General features: G+C 38.3%; 1 protein-coding gene across 2 annotated transcripts; it reads left to right on the forward strand.

The window, feature by feature from the left end:
• The first annotated feature begins 657 nt into the window (after nt 1-657).
• On the forward strand, nt 658-14643 carry ptpn2b (protein tyrosine phosphatase non-receptor type 2b). 2 transcript variants are annotated; one of them, XM_061059215.1, is made up of 10 exons: nt 658-899; nt 1477-1571; nt 2501-2601; nt 5103-5201; nt 7587-7724; nt 8198-8407; nt 8683-8844; nt 10174-10382; nt 12110-12205; nt 13738-14643. In XM_061059215.1, coding segments are annotated over exons 1-10 (1134 nt in total). In that variant the 5' UTR covers nt 658-897; the 3' UTR covers nt 13760-14643. The 2 variants fall into 2 exon arrangements, with proteins under 2 accessions (XP_060915198.1, XP_060915197.1); XM_061059214.1 differs by having other exon boundaries at nt 1477-1567.
• The last annotated feature ends 919 nt before the right edge of the window (nt 14644-15562 follow it).

Below are 15562 nucleotides of genomic sequence, written 5' to 3' on the forward strand. Positions count from 1 at the left end.
GATCTCTTTGAGAACTAAATTAAAGCTTCTCACATTGTGTGAAACTGGCTTCATACTGTCACACTTCTTAAAAATGATGTCAGTATTTTGAAAGGCAAACCAAAATGCCTGTAAATTAACTTGGTCCATCTTGCCAAATATGAATATATTTGTTGGTCTAAAGCTTGAAAAATGCATAAAGGCGTATTCATTTAAAAATGTTAATGTGTTTTGACTTTTAATTCAAACTTTATAATCAATAACAAAAATAATTAAAATTGTTGCCAAATATGAATATATTTGTTGGTCTAAAGCTTGAAAAATGTGTAAAGGCTTATTCATTTAAAAATGTTAATGTGATTATAATGTAAACGTTATAATCAATAACAAAAATAATTAAAATTGTTGTTAAGACTTGAATCTCTCTGCAAATACTTAAAAAAGGAAATTCTGTAGAACCTTCACCTAATCCAAACTATTACTAAAATCATTGCATTTTTCATGTTGAACAAAAAGTAAAAGAGAAGTTTTTGTTGAAAAGCTTCAAATTATTCTCAAAATGGCTGCTTCAGATTAAATGCTGTACTTGTGTTTGACATCTCGATCGCTCGCTGAATATCTTTGCTCTTTGGTTTGAAAGCTGCTTGAAGGACCTCTTTTAGCGCATGCGCACTAGAACATTTCTCAGATGTCAACTGCAGACGAGAGATAACGGACAAACATTTAGCGAGAGTTCGCTAGCGCAGAGAAGAAACAATTCATGACCAAAAGCTGCTCCAGCCGGGACTAAGTAATGAGGTAGATAGTCGGACAACAAATAACAACAACCTTGGTCGAAAAAGACTGACAGCGCCTGGGTTAATATGGACCAGGAGTTTGAAGACATAGACTCAGAGGGCCGGTGGCAGAAACTCTACCATGTAAGTGTGTTAGCATAGTTAGCATAGAGCTAACATAAATAGTCTGTACATCAGGTGCGGATTCACTTCAGCAAGATAACAGTAAACACTTTAAAATGTGTCTCCTGTTTGGCTGTTTGGCTGTTTTTCTGTTTGTTTTTCAGGTTACACTTCACACTTTTTATGTTAAATGTTTAGTATATATTCGGATATATTTATATTTAACATGTTGCCATAAGCATGATCATGTGATAGAAGATCAATGTGAATGGCTTCTTTATTTACCCAATTAACTTGTTTATTGTTTATTATTGTTTATTATTTTTATGTATGAGTTTATTGCCCACAATATGGTCTTATTATGAGGTTACATAATATTCAGAGCTGAAAACACATGTTTACTGTTTGTACACTTTGATTATTTGACACATTTATTCCAAACAGTCTGTCATTGTTTTCCTCTTTTATTCAGCTTTTAAAAAAAAAAGAAAAAAAAAGGAATTGAATCACTGTGTCAGTGTGAAATTAAATTTAATGCCATGCTAGTTGTTCGTCTGGTAATTTCCTTCCCCTGAAAAAAATGTATGTTTGTCTTCAGGAAATCAGGAATCAGTCCCACGAGTGCTCCTACAAAGTGGCAAAGTGTCCGGAGAATCGCAACCGAAACAGATACAGAGATGTCAGTCCATGTAGGTAAACATTTGTGAAAGGTCCAAACTTCTCCAAACCTCTAACTACGTCTTAAAAGAAGTACTGCTGATCCTTGTGGTGGAATTTCTGTAGTTATTTAGATTATAATGTACAGATGTCATTATGTTTATTCACTGTTCTCTAATGTCAGTCACACCTGATAGAGTTCAGCTGTGACTAGAACTAGGGCTGGGAAATATATCGAGTTTTTAAGATATATCGATATATTTTCAAACAAGATATAGGGTAAGACAGTATCGTTAATATCAATATAGTTTATGTTTCATTAAAATAACGTTACAGAGGTGCCAGGTCACCTTTTTCTCATCTCACTGATGATGACTGACTGTCTGTCCCTCTTAACCCTGCTCCTCCTCTCTCTCTCTCTCTCTCTCTCTCTCTCGTTTATTGTATTTAAGGAACATTTTTATTTTATAATATTACTTTTTAAACTCACAAACAGGTAGTTTATTTTTCCATGTGTTTTCACTGTTAATAAAATACATATCGATATAAATCGAGTATCGCCATTCAGCTAATAAATATCGAGATATGAGTTTTGGTCCATATCGCCCAGCCCTAACTAGAACACCAAGTACAGCTTGGAGAGTGTCAACTGTTTCCCTCATATCTGCAAGGATGTTTGGTAGACTTATTGTCTTAGATTAGTCTAGGTGGGTCAATGTGACACGACCCTGATAATTGTAATGTCTTTAGGATATATGCGATGCCTTCTCGAAAAGTTCTGCAGATGTGATTGAGCAAGACGCGAAGTGTGATGTTGAATCATGTCTCCTCATGAGTATTCATCTGATGTATAAACTTTCATCAACGTAAGCCATCTGATGTCAACTGGGTCTTATGGTGTGGAGTCAAGTCTTAGTAATTTCTTCAACAATTCTGAAGTAATTTTCTTTTCATGCTGCCTGCAGTTGATCACAGTCGAGTGAAGCTGGAGAACACAGAAAATGACTACATCAATGCAAGTCTGGTAGTAATGGAGGAAGCCCAGAGAAGCTACATATTAACACAGGCAAGTCCTAAAGTTTGATTTCTGTTCCAGTGGGCGGAAAAAAGATGCTACATATGTGTGAGCAACAAGTTCAATTTAAAGGATGTTACATTTATTCCAACAAAAAATTCAAAGTATAAAATAGAGATGCACAGATTAACCTTTTTTCAGTTCTGATCCGATTCCGATACATATGTGCCGATACTGATCATAACTAATAGTGTTATTGTTGGTATTATGTGTAAGTCTACACAACGCTGTAGCAAACCTGCTTTGTGCTGGTTTCGTATACAAACAGGAAGCAACACCGACTGTAAGGTTTTCAAATTAAATCTTTTAAACTGAAGTGTAAGAACTGTCCAACAATGTTTCTTGATCTGCGCCGTGGATCAGCGCCGTTAGCCTGATATCTGATACGTAAGTTTATGTCAATATAGACCCGATTCCGATAGACTGATCAGACTGAAAGCAAAAACAAATCTGTGTTAATGTCCAACAGATTAGCAGAGTTGACCAGTTTCACTTTCCTGACTGCATGTTCACTTATGAGTTAATGTGATGTCACCGAGCATGATGGTTGAAAAGAAGTGCTGGTTTGGTTAACCTAAAATGTTAAGTGATGAATATATCATCACTATGTAACGGTTACATGGTATGTGCATGATGTGGCCAGAAAATGAAAAAGAGCTGGTAAAACTTCTATCTTGAAATTTATGACATAGTGAGAAGTAGTCGTCTTTGTCCTTTTCAGAACACTTTCATGGATCTTTCAAACTATTCTCATATTCACCAAGTCGGATAATCATTTATTTTTGAAGCACTGAATCCCCAACAAACAATGAAGTTAATGTTATTTCTGAAATCTTAATGAAGAAGTGGTTTAGTAAGATGTGCACACATTTATTTTAAGACAATGAATAATGAAAATATCCCTCCATGTGTTCCAATCTTACACAGCTGTTTGATATCCTTTGTTTGTCCGTATGACAGACAATATAACAGACAAAGGCTAAAGACTTACAGTAAGATGACAGACAATGAAGTCATATTTACTTTCATTTAGATGAACAAATCAACATAGATGTCTGTCATAACAAAAGCTTTTTTCCTCACAACCCCTTTGCCCGTGGATGATGTTGTTTGTATGCACATGACTTTGTGTTTTACAGACCATAATGATGACTTTCCTATCGTCTGGATATTCAAAGTAGTGACTAGTAAAGCAAAGAAAATGTGTCAGAGGTTACTTAACTGACGTCTTATGGCGAAGAAAGAAACCTGCAGGGTAGAATCTGTCTCCAGATGAACCTTATCTGGGTTTTTTTTTATCCCAGTTTAATGGCTACCTGGAAACCAGAGTTTCACACTGATCCCAGTCAGCTGCTTGGTGTTGACGTCTGCATTTTTGAAGAGGTTATTTTTTAAGAAAGCCGCTTTCGACAGAACACCACCAGTCGCTATGGCAGTTAGGTTGAAATCATTGTTGTTATGGTTCGTCTTAATGAATGTTGAACGACTGTAATCAGACACGTCTACTAATCATGTAATTACACCGACATTTAAAACCAGGCGAAATCAAAGGAGCCTCACAGAGCTTTCTTCATTTCCAAAGCAGGAAGAGAGGAGCAGTATTGTTTTGTTAAAAGTTTTGTAACCCTCCAAATGACTAACTCAATAACTCAAATCTTATGCTTAATATATCCACCATTACTGAGCATTAGGAATCATCTGTTTCTGAAGAGTGAAGTCAAAAACACTTTTTCTATGCGATTTATTTCATTGTATCTTTTTATCACAGGCTGATCACTTGAAGAGTGTATAGCCACAGGAAGTTTGCTAACTGAGCTTTAAAGGACAGTGTCAGTATATTGCACATTATAGCTTTTTCAAAAAAAAAAAAGATACATTTCTCAAACAAATGTTACCCATTTTATTTTTTAAAAATTATAAGGAAAAGCACAAGTGGTACCATTTGTTTGTGTTCTGCCTGTGTTTACACAATGAAAAGTAATAAATAAGTATGTGTAAATAAGGCAAAGATCTGGGTTAATGTTTGCTCCAGTTAATACAGTTTTGAGTGGCCTCTAATAATAGAAATTTATGCAATTCTGCTTTTGGTGTTTCATAATTTTTTCCCACATTCCCAGTCAATAACATCCTACTTTACATGACGTCAGTGAGTTACTGTTACAATATTTACCCATCTTGTATTTCCCACCCTTTCATGCCATGAGAAATGTAAATGTATCATTACCTCATAGAGGGCAGCTTTCTCGATTGATTAAAAACCTGCTCTGACCTTTAAGTAAACCGTTTTTAATCATCCTCTGCACTGTTATCACATTGATTACATCAATCCTCAGCCAATTGCTCAGCTGATGTATTAAGTGAGTCCAGTGTTATTATTAGTGCGACACAGATTGCCACATTCCATTTGTAAAAGACTTTCCGCTCTCCTGCTGGACCCAATCCAAACAATGCCTGTGTGTGTGTGTGTGTGTGTGTGTGTTTGTTGTCATCAGGGCCCCCTCAAGAACACATGCGGCCACTTCTGGCTCATGATCTGGGAGCAGAAAACCAAGGCTGTCATCATGCTTAATAGAGTCATTGAGAAAGGCTCGGTGAGTAAAACAGAATTTTGTTCTGACACACACACACACACACACACACACACACACACACACACACACACACACACACACACACACACACACACACTGTTAAAATTTGGAGCCTGTGAAATAACTTAAGCAGCTTGTTTGATTAATCCTGATTTCTGTTTAATGGCCTACTGTGAAGCGTCCCTCTTCTGTAAAGCCGTTTTAACACATGCACTCCTGTACATTTCTAGAGAACTGCCCTTGAAATCCTCCTGATCTGGTTGTTCACACATGCAACTCACAGCGGGAGACTATCTCTATTGGCAATAGAGTCTGCAGTCTGCTATACAACCATATCATGGGAATATTTCTCTTTATATCAATCCTATGTGTTCACAATGTCAAGGAAAGAGCGGAATTTTTTTTAAAGTTTTCATTTAGCTGTTTAATCACGTGCGTGAAGATGACAGTAGCTCAAAGTTAATTCTCCGGATTTTGTCCTGCTGCGATCTCACATCGGCTCACTCTGAGTTTCTGCAGAAAAAATGACTAGGGGGCCGGCAGGAGAAACTCCAGACAAAGTCAGAGTGAAACATTCAGCTGTTTGCGTCCACACCATGCAGCGCACCTCAAAGTTTTTCATACATTTTTTTGAAAGTGTAGACAAGGCTTAAAAGGGAGAACTGGAATTTAATGTTTAGTTAATGTGGTCACAGATTTATGGGAGGGAACTGGGATGAAGCCCAACTTCTTTTATTTCCTCTGATCCTGCAACGATTAAACACACACACACACACACACACACACACACACTCTGTCTCTCTCACGCAGAGCATCTGTGATCTCTTTCTCTCTATCTTTCTCTTTCTCTCTCTCTTTCTCTCTATCTTTATCTTTCTCTCTATCTTTCTCTCTTTCTTTCTCTCTCTCTTTCTCTATCTTTCTCGACAAAGCAGCTGGCTAGGCTCTCGCTCGGCCATGAGATTCACTCTCAATGTTTTCTTGGAAACAGGAAGATAAAGAGCACTTAGTTCATGGGTATTATTAACCTGACAAGGATCTTTTATGTAGGCCAGCTCTCCAATCCTGCAGAGGGATTGTTACATAATAGACTTATCCCAACAGTTCTGACCCCTGTCTGTTTACTGTGAAAAACACAACACTGTGGGATGACAAGTTAGCTGTTCACCTGACTGAAGTATTATTCACAGTATTTGACTTCTGTTCTCTGAAAAATATTTAAAGGGGACATATTATGAGAAATCCACTTTCACAGTGTTTTTGAACATATATTTGCGTTTCCTGAGTGTCTACTGACCCACAAAATGTGAAATAAACCCATCCAGTCTTTTGTTTGTGGTCTGCATAAGTCTTACAACAAAGAGAGAAATTCTCCGTTTCAAATTTGCTCTCCTTGTGATGTCACAGTGGGATTCTGGTAAAAAGAAATCCCCCTTCCTCCCCTGATATCTCCACCTATGGTCTCCACCCCCAGCCTAGAACAAAACTTTTACACAGGTCCACTTTTTTTATTCTCACTACAGAGGAGTGACGTCTACCGGGGAAATTCAGGGGGGCTCATTGCATTTAAAGAGACACACACACCAAAACGGAGCGTTCTGAGAGAGCTGGTTTATACAGGGTCACAAACCTCCTCTGGTGCTTGATTCATGTTATTATGGGTGATATTGGGGAGAGAAAAAATTGGATAACGGCCAATAACTTTCTTCGATGTATGTTTGATCTGTAGAGCTAGATACCTATAAATTACACATTTATTGCTTCGATCCCTCAAATGAAGTTATCGAACACTTCCAGAAAATATATATATAGTATAACGTGGACAAGACGATCACTCAACTGAACAGTAACTGTGCATGTACATGCGTCACCGCTTGACCCTCTGGATTGTTGTCCACAACATGTGCATGTGTTTCATCTAAAAAGCCTCATCCTGCTGTCTCTTAACATTCATATGAATCACCCAGTGACAATTGAATTCTGTAGGAAATTAAAAAAAAAAGCCTTTCCAGCAGCTCACAGTGTATTGCTTTGTCTGACTCGTGCCCTGTGGCATAATTACAGCCATTAAAAATAAAAAAATACATAAATCAATTTTCTTGCTGATGGTCTTGGTCGTAAAGCGGCATCATCAATGCTAATTTTAGTCTGATTCACAACCAGAAAACTCCTTAATAAGGCGTACAAAATTGGTACTTGTACTCAGCATTCTTTAAACTCAAATCATCCAGCTTCCCTTTTGATGCCAAGGAGCAAACCGTCTTCCTTTTAGGACATCTGCTTTTACCTCAAGGCCAACCCTGCCGCCCAGCTAACCTGTGCTGTTCATCATGTGTGTTGATCCTGGTTTCTCTAACCAGATTTCTTTGTTTTCTTCTGTGCTAGGAAAAATGTGCCCAGTACTGGCCCACGGCTGAGGAGAGGGAGATGGCCTTCAGAGACACGCGCTTTCTGGTCACGCTGTTGTCAGAAGACACAAAGTCATACTACACCACCAGAGTCCTGGAGCTTCAGAACTTGAGTGTAGGCCAAAATTTAACTTAACCCAAGGGGGCATTCCCAGTAAGAATCGGCAAAGGAGAACTGAAATTGCTCATGCCTGTCGCCGAAAGAGGGATCACATGTATCTCTGATGTCTGAGGGTTTCTGAAACATCCTTGTTCATCAAGTTCAAGTTGTTCATGAAGTTTTTTGTTTTTTTTTACAAAAGTGAACTCTTCTTTTCCTTATTGCCTAAAAAAAGAACAATCGCAGATCAAGTGCCAAGAAAACAAATAAGAACAAGCTTTTCTTGAATTGTTGTTTTGGCATGACAAGTTTTCATAACGTGCTTCATGAAGTGATACAGAAACTAGTGGGAATGTCTTCCTGCTTGAGCCGTCTATATATTCTGAAATAACCCCTGACCTCAAACAGAACTGATTTTATCAGCACTGCAGATGAAAACGTTTTTTCTAACCTGCTGATTGAGTCTCTGTTTTTTTCTGCCTCCACAGACTGGAGAGAAGAGAGAGATCTACCACTTTCATTACACCACGTGGCCTGACTTTGGTGTCCCAGAGTCCCCGGCATCCTTTCTAAACTTCCTTTTTAAAGTGCGGGAGTCGGGAGCGCTCGGCGTTGATCATGGACCAGCCGTGGTGCACTGCAGTGCTGGAATTGGACGCTCAGGGACATTTTCATTAGTTGACACATGTGTAGTTCTGGTAAGTCCTGCCTCCTTGTTTTTTAATGAACTCTGGATCTGTCTTTTTTACTTTGGAGCTGTTCAGTTTAGTTATGTTTTGCGCTGAAAATGCTGGAAAATACTTAAAAACATGATGAGGTTTCGGTCTGTATAAGCCGTTGATGTGTAATGGTGTAAGAATGTGTCCGGCTACAATTTCCTTTAAAAACACAACCATTAAATGAGTCATGATTTGAGAGAAGGTCGGGGTTCATCCTGCTTTGGAGAGCTAATTTACATGACCGCGCCCTGCAGATGGACAAGAGGAAAGATCCCTCATCAGTGGACATCAAGAGCATCCTGTTGGACATGAGGAAGTGCCGTATGGGCCTGATACAAACCCCGGACCAGTTGCGCTTCTCCTACATGGCTGTCCTGGAAGGAGCCAAGTACATCAAGGGAGACTCTTCTTTACAGGTAGCTGTACTGTACCAGCACATCATGACACTTTCTATCGCTCACTATGACACACTCACTCTTTCTATGATATGCCAAAACAGTTAAATGATGCTGTGATCCCATTTTCAAGACTGGTGCACGGTGTAACATGGCAGCGCTGTGTTGCTGACGATGCTTGACAGAATAAGCCAATAAAAAAAAATACGCTAAGGACTAACATTTAACCCCTGTGCTGCTCTGATCAATTGATAAAACTGGATGAATTGGTACATTTGATTGATGAGCGTCATGACCTGCTCGACATGTTTGGCTATAGTCCAACCAGCTCTACCCTCCAGTGTGAAACGAGCCCTGTCACCTGACTCATTAAACTCTTACATAGGGAATTTCAGAGACTACAACAAAGTCTGGAATTCAGTCAGGAACATATCATCATTCTTACTACAGAGAACAAACAGTTAAAAAACTCAATTGAAACTCTTCCCACTGAAATGTCAACCATAACAGACGGACAGTTCTGGACTTCGCGCATTTATTCAAGACAACATCATGTTTTCCAGTTTACCAGCGTCCTCGGACCATTCCCCCTCTGATCCAGAAAACGACCTGGGAAAAATAATCATGCTACTCAACTCCAAATCCAACCTGAAACAATTGATAAAATCACATTCCACTGTGTTCACCGTCTGTGAGCTGCAGAAAAAAGAACCAAAAACACCGCGGGACCATAATCACAACTTTTGAACATTACAAACACACAGAACTCATGAAGAAAAAAGAGAAAGAGCCAAAAGGTACAAACTACGGACTAGAGATCAATTTCCTTGTGAAATCATGGTGAGAAGCAAGACTATTTTTCCTTCAAGGAAGCAGTTTGTAGAAAAAACAAATCAAGGCTGTTGTCTCTGTAGATAAGCTGTTTGTTGACGGGCAACTCTTGCGCGACCATGAACTGACTCCTTGGCTCTAGTGAATGGGTAAACAATCACAAGAATAAAAAGCACCAAAATTTCAAAAGCTCTATTTTAAAATCTTCATAATCCCCTCACATTATCACAGCTTATTAAAATCCAAAACAAAGAAGAGTGGCAATTCTGATTAATAATAAAATCAAATTCACAATCTTGTGTCCAGAGTGACAATATATCATTATTTCTAATATATAAATTTAAGAAAATGTAGCTTTGTGTTCATGTGAGTTGTAGCAGACATGAGTTTCATTTGTTGTTTTTCTGTTGAGAGTAACATCTATTTTTACATTGTTTCCTGTGAGTGATACAGAGAAAAACTACCATCTGATTGATGGAAACCTTGTTCTACTTCCTGCTGTTTGCTGTACCTGTGTAGAACCGATGGCGGGAGTTGTCCAAAGAAGACCAGGAGCCGATACTGGAGTCTCCCCCCTCAGCTCAGACTCAGTCAAGGTGTCAGACAGAGCGGTGCAACGGTAACCAGCGGGGGTGTCAGCAGGAGGAGGGGGGAGAGTACAGACAGGATGGCAAAGTACCCACGCAGTCTCCCTGCAAAGAACAGGAGCTGGACGGCAGCACAGCACAGTGAGTAAATTAAAAAACATGCACCATGATATAAACAACTGAATAAATGATCTGACTCGGTTATTTGATATTAGATAATCTTAGTTTCAAACTATTTGATATAGAAGGGTTACATTTCAGGTCCACGCTCACATTAAGATGTTATAATGTTTGAATGAAACATACAAGCAGAAAAAGTGATGATAGTGTGTTAGTGAAAAGGTTGCATGGTATCAGTTAAAAATAATCAGATCTGTGGTCAGTTTGTGTCTGCGGTCGCCTCAGTGAGGAAATCGATTTTCAAACTATTTCTGAGAATTTTGGTTACATGACTTTCCACAGCTAACACATTTTTTTTTCATTTGTTAAATCTTTTCTTTTTTCTAAATATCTTAAAAGTTCAGCTTTTTAAATAAGTCATCATACTTTAGCCTGACCTATAAATCGTCCTGATATTAGCATATAACCTTCAGTATCGGCTTATTTGATCTCCGATATAACTAGGTTTATTCAATTCAAGTTTATTGTTTTTTTGATATATTTTATTTGAGTAATTGTTAATTTCTAGTAAAAAGTGTTTCAGTTTACTGTTGGTGACATCGGTCCCTTGTTTGCAGTATATATTAGACATAAAAGTGTATCATGTGTAGGACAATAACATTATTAAAATGATCACAGTTCTGAAAGATTTCCTATCCATCCCCCATCCACACAATCCTTCTGACCACCCCCGGCTAATCCTCTTAAATCCAGACCTTCACAAGAATGATTGTCCAATGACATGTTTGTCCGACAACGGATTAAAGTCACAAAGAAATAGAAAAAAATAGAATTTATTTACACAAAAGTGTTTTTCACAAAATATTTTAAAAGTACTTTAGGGAATAAGTACGATGGAGGATTTGAAAAAAATATGTTAAAAAAGAGATGAAAGATTAAACTCGTAAATTTTATAGAATGATCTCGTAAATTGACGAGTTCGAGACCAGCCTGCGCGAAAATGATGAAAGTAGAAAATGATGAAATTAGAGTCTTTTCCTCTTTAGACAACTTCCTCCAAATCAGTGTGGTTCTTTCTTTCTTGCAGTATCTTTTCAGGTTCCTGATATTTTATGACAATGTGAAGATGATGATGTGCCAAAAGCATGTGTCGTTTCATATCTGCATAAGTAAAGTCCCAACACAACTATTTGTGTCTGTCATCAGTCTGCCTTGTTAAAGTGTCTCATGTGCAGAGACAGTTTGTGTCCTGTTCATCAGTTTACAGATAAAGAACTCCTTGAAAGTTGAAGTGAATACGTTTCTTGAACTGTTTTTTACAAACTACACATTTCCTTATTAGTGAAACCTTTACTAAAGTATTGATGCTCCATGTTTGTCATTTGAGAACAGGATGCTGCTGCTCTTGTGATATAGACTAAAATAACCACTTTATTCTTTAAAGACTTTAAGAATACTTTCATCATTTCCGCGCAGGCTGGTCTCACAACTCGTTAATTTATGACTTTATTCTCATAAATTTACAACTTTAATCTCAAAATATATATATATATAAAAAAAAATGTTTTTAATGTGGCCCTAATCCTTAAAACGTTTGCTCTAGATAAGTATGACTCATGTATGTCTCACATGTGGTCTTGTAAAGGCGACATTTTCTCTGTACTTCCCAATTCTTGTCTACACACCTCTCCCAGTAACAGGAAACAATGTTTTTTTTTTTTTTTTATCCATTTCTTTGTTTTATGCAGCAAACGACGCAGAGAAGACAGCATCTCCAAATCAGCCTCAGCCAAAACACCCCAAAGCAAGCCCAAGACGAGCGACTCCGAGAAGAAGAGAAAAAGGTGATCACATCGTCTGGTTGAAACAAACTCTGTAACTGTCATGCAACATCACAATACCACTTAAGATTGATTTTCCATACTTTGTTTTTATTATACCGCTCAGAACCAGATCTAATCTAATCATGTTTGAATCTAACTGTTGTTGCTTTTCACTACACATTTGATGATTTCAAAGAGATGCCAAAGCACAAAAGATATGAGTTTGATTTCAGCTACAGTTCTTTGAATCAGACACAGTTATATTTTCCCTGTGTATGACTCAACCTCCTGAAAACATAAGTTACACTTGATGCATAGCGTAGGCTTCAGTTTCTTTTTATTTTCCCCTCATCATTTTGTGTGGAGCCTCCAGTGCAGCTAAGTGACATATATATGTCAAGCTCCCATTGAGACCAGGCAGCTAGACCTGATGCAGCACTTATTTCTGATGACTGTGCAGCTCACTAAGTCATTTCTGAGAAGCCTTTCTTTGTTGTGTGATATGTCAGTGTTGTTCCAGTAATTTGGGCCCCAGAGTAGCAGCCCCGTACCGTTTTTTTTTTTTTTTTTTTTTTTTCTGACGAGGTCTTTTCTCTGCTGTTGTGGTTCTTCTCGGACAGCTTGGGCTGCATTTGCTGCACATAACAAGAGCTGGCCTGTCCAGTGGGGGGCAGTGTGTCTCTACCCCCCCTCTGTGACAGCGACAACAACCATGGAGAGCACAGTTAGAGGACGAAGTTTACCCACCGCTTTAAAAAAACAAAAAAAACAAAATAAACCCGCCTACTCTTGTTCAAAAAGGTGTGTTTGTGTGTGTAAGTTTGAGCCTGGTGTCTGCTGTGTTTTAGTTTCGGTTGAGGTTTTGTTCTTGTTTTTGTGACTTGCTTCGCTCGTGTGGTTTTTGGAGTTTGGTTGATTTTTTTGGCTGCACTCTAGCATGGTGTTTGTGTGTGGCGTGTGTATGTGTGTACATTTGTGGTTTATGGTTGTAGCTCTGAAATGTCACGTTGAGTTGGGAAAACAATTTGGCACCTTTTTATGTGTCATCGATGAGATTATTCACAACAACTTCTCCTTTTCCACTTCACTAAACCAAAAACCATAGCTTTGTTAAAATGCTAGTCAGCGTTTACCATAGAACCATAGGGGGGGGGGGGGGGGGGTCCTTTGAGTGTGTCTGCTTTTCAGCATCCAGATCATCAAATCTGATGCAATAACTTCACTTGCAATTTTCAAAAACAGCCAAAAAGTAACGTCTTCAACTTAAAACATCTGAAAAACAGTGTGACATGTTAATTAAACGCGGTTTCCTGCTTTTGTTTTTGATTCTTAATCTAACATCGGTGTGATCGAAGAGGTCACAGTGTGTCATTTTAACAGCTCCTCTCGTTCTTCTTCTTGTCTGTGGTCTGGATTTATCTCTGAATTTGAGCTAACTGGAAACACTAACGAGAATTTGTGGAAAAAATACCATCAATCTGTCTTGAGCTAAACTGACTGTTGTAGTTTGTTTTTTTTATTCAACCTTTAAATATTTTTTTATCTCATGACAGGGCGAAAACCAGCGACTGCTAACCGCCACCTGTGGCCAGCAACGCACTGCCAGCTCTGGCAGCAAAAAGCAAAACCTCGGCAGGGAACTCCAGCTCTCTCCCAAACCTCTGTGCCCTTCTTCCTCTCCTTCCACCTCAACAGCCAGCTGTCCTCTCTTTCACGTTTCTTTTTTTAAATCCAAGCTTAGTAGCATTTTTCACCCGGCACCTCCCTTGTTTTTCTCTTAATAGGAGCAAGTCACTCTCAAATCCGCCTTAGTCCTCCTCAGAGCTTTCCTCAAATCTCCTCATCCTCTCTAAACTGTTTACAGCCGACACTTCGACATTCTTTGAAGAGAGCACATTTTACCAGATAAACACACCAGCGCTTCATCCCTCAACCACAGCCTGTGCTGCTTCTGGAGTCACCACCTCTTTGTTTGCTTTAACTTTATTATTTGCAGCGTTTTTGTTCTATTATGCTTCTTTGCATTCATGAAATTAAGAGTGATAATAGGGGCTATGCATTGCCAATTTATAATGCTGTTCATATGTGTATTTTTAGTGCAGGTGCAAATAAAAATGTTCTATTTTTTATATGAGATTACTTGAAGTTTTTCACAAAGAGGGAGGAGGGGGGTGTTCATGAAAAGCACTGCCTCCTCCCACATGAGAAATTCAGTGGCATGTAAAGTTTCCATGATGTATATAATATTCTTTTTAAAAAGATGTGTGTAAAAAGACATATTTTTTGCTTGTACGGAAAAAAAGAAAAAAGATGGACGACAATGTTACATATTTGAAAACAGTAGAAAAAGCTGATTTGATGACTTGTTCTCCTTTTGAAATGCATTTTGTCTTAAGTTTCTCTTTCTCTTAGAGTGTAATCTACAAAATAAAACTGGTTTGATCTAGTTTACATACAAAGCTGTCCTGGCTCTTCTCTTGTTACGACACTCCGAACATGTTTGTTGATTGTCAAAGGACATGTCTTTTATTAGTTTCCTACACTGACTGTAAAAAATGTAGAAGCAGCTGTTAGCTTTGATCGTTTAAACTGATAATCACATTTCTAAATGGTAAACGGACTTGAGTTTGTATATTTCTTTTCTAGTCTTCTGACTACTCAAAGTGCTTTTACACCACAGGTCACACCTTCACATTCACACACTGATGGTAGAGGCTGCTATGTAGTGAGACCATCAGAAGTAACTAATCCCATTCATACACCACTGAAGAAGCAGCGGCAGCAATTCGGGGTCAAGTGTCTTGCCCAAGAACACATCGGACATGTTGCTGCAGGAGCTGGGGATCAAACCCTCGACCTTCCGGTTGAGAGACGACGACTACCAACTGAGCCTCAGCCTCCCCTAAATTACACTTTAAATTAGTTTATTCTGAAAAAGTTGTATTAGTAAAAAGGGTGAAAATGTCTTCTTTTTTTTTTTTTTTGCAGTTGCTTGGCAAAGTAGCGTACGCTGCCCCTAGCTAAGAAAATGTCTGTCACATTAACGACAATCAATTTTTCAGCAACTTGTTCATAATGCAGATTTTTAAAGACACAGTACAGCTCACTGTTCTGAGTCTTTCTGCAAATCTAAGCTAACAGTGTAATTATGAATGTGGTGTTGAGATGTCGCAGGTTGACTTCTAAGACACTGAACTTTTACTTTCATTTGAACATTATGAACATAGAAGCACAATATAAATCAGCAATATGACAGGATTGAAGTATATTTTTTATCTGATTACATGTGGCTTTTTGTTGCCAATTGTTCATATGGAATCTGCATCTTAAAGGACACATACTATATTCAGTGAAAGTCTTCATTTCCTGGTTTCTCTT

This window comes from Labrus mixtus, chromosome 16 (genome assembly GCF_963584025.1).
Source record: "Labrus mixtus chromosome 16, fLabMix1.1, whole genome shotgun sequence".
Lineage (NCBI taxonomy): Eukaryota > Metazoa > Chordata > Actinopteri > Labriformes > Labridae > Labrus > Labrus mixtus.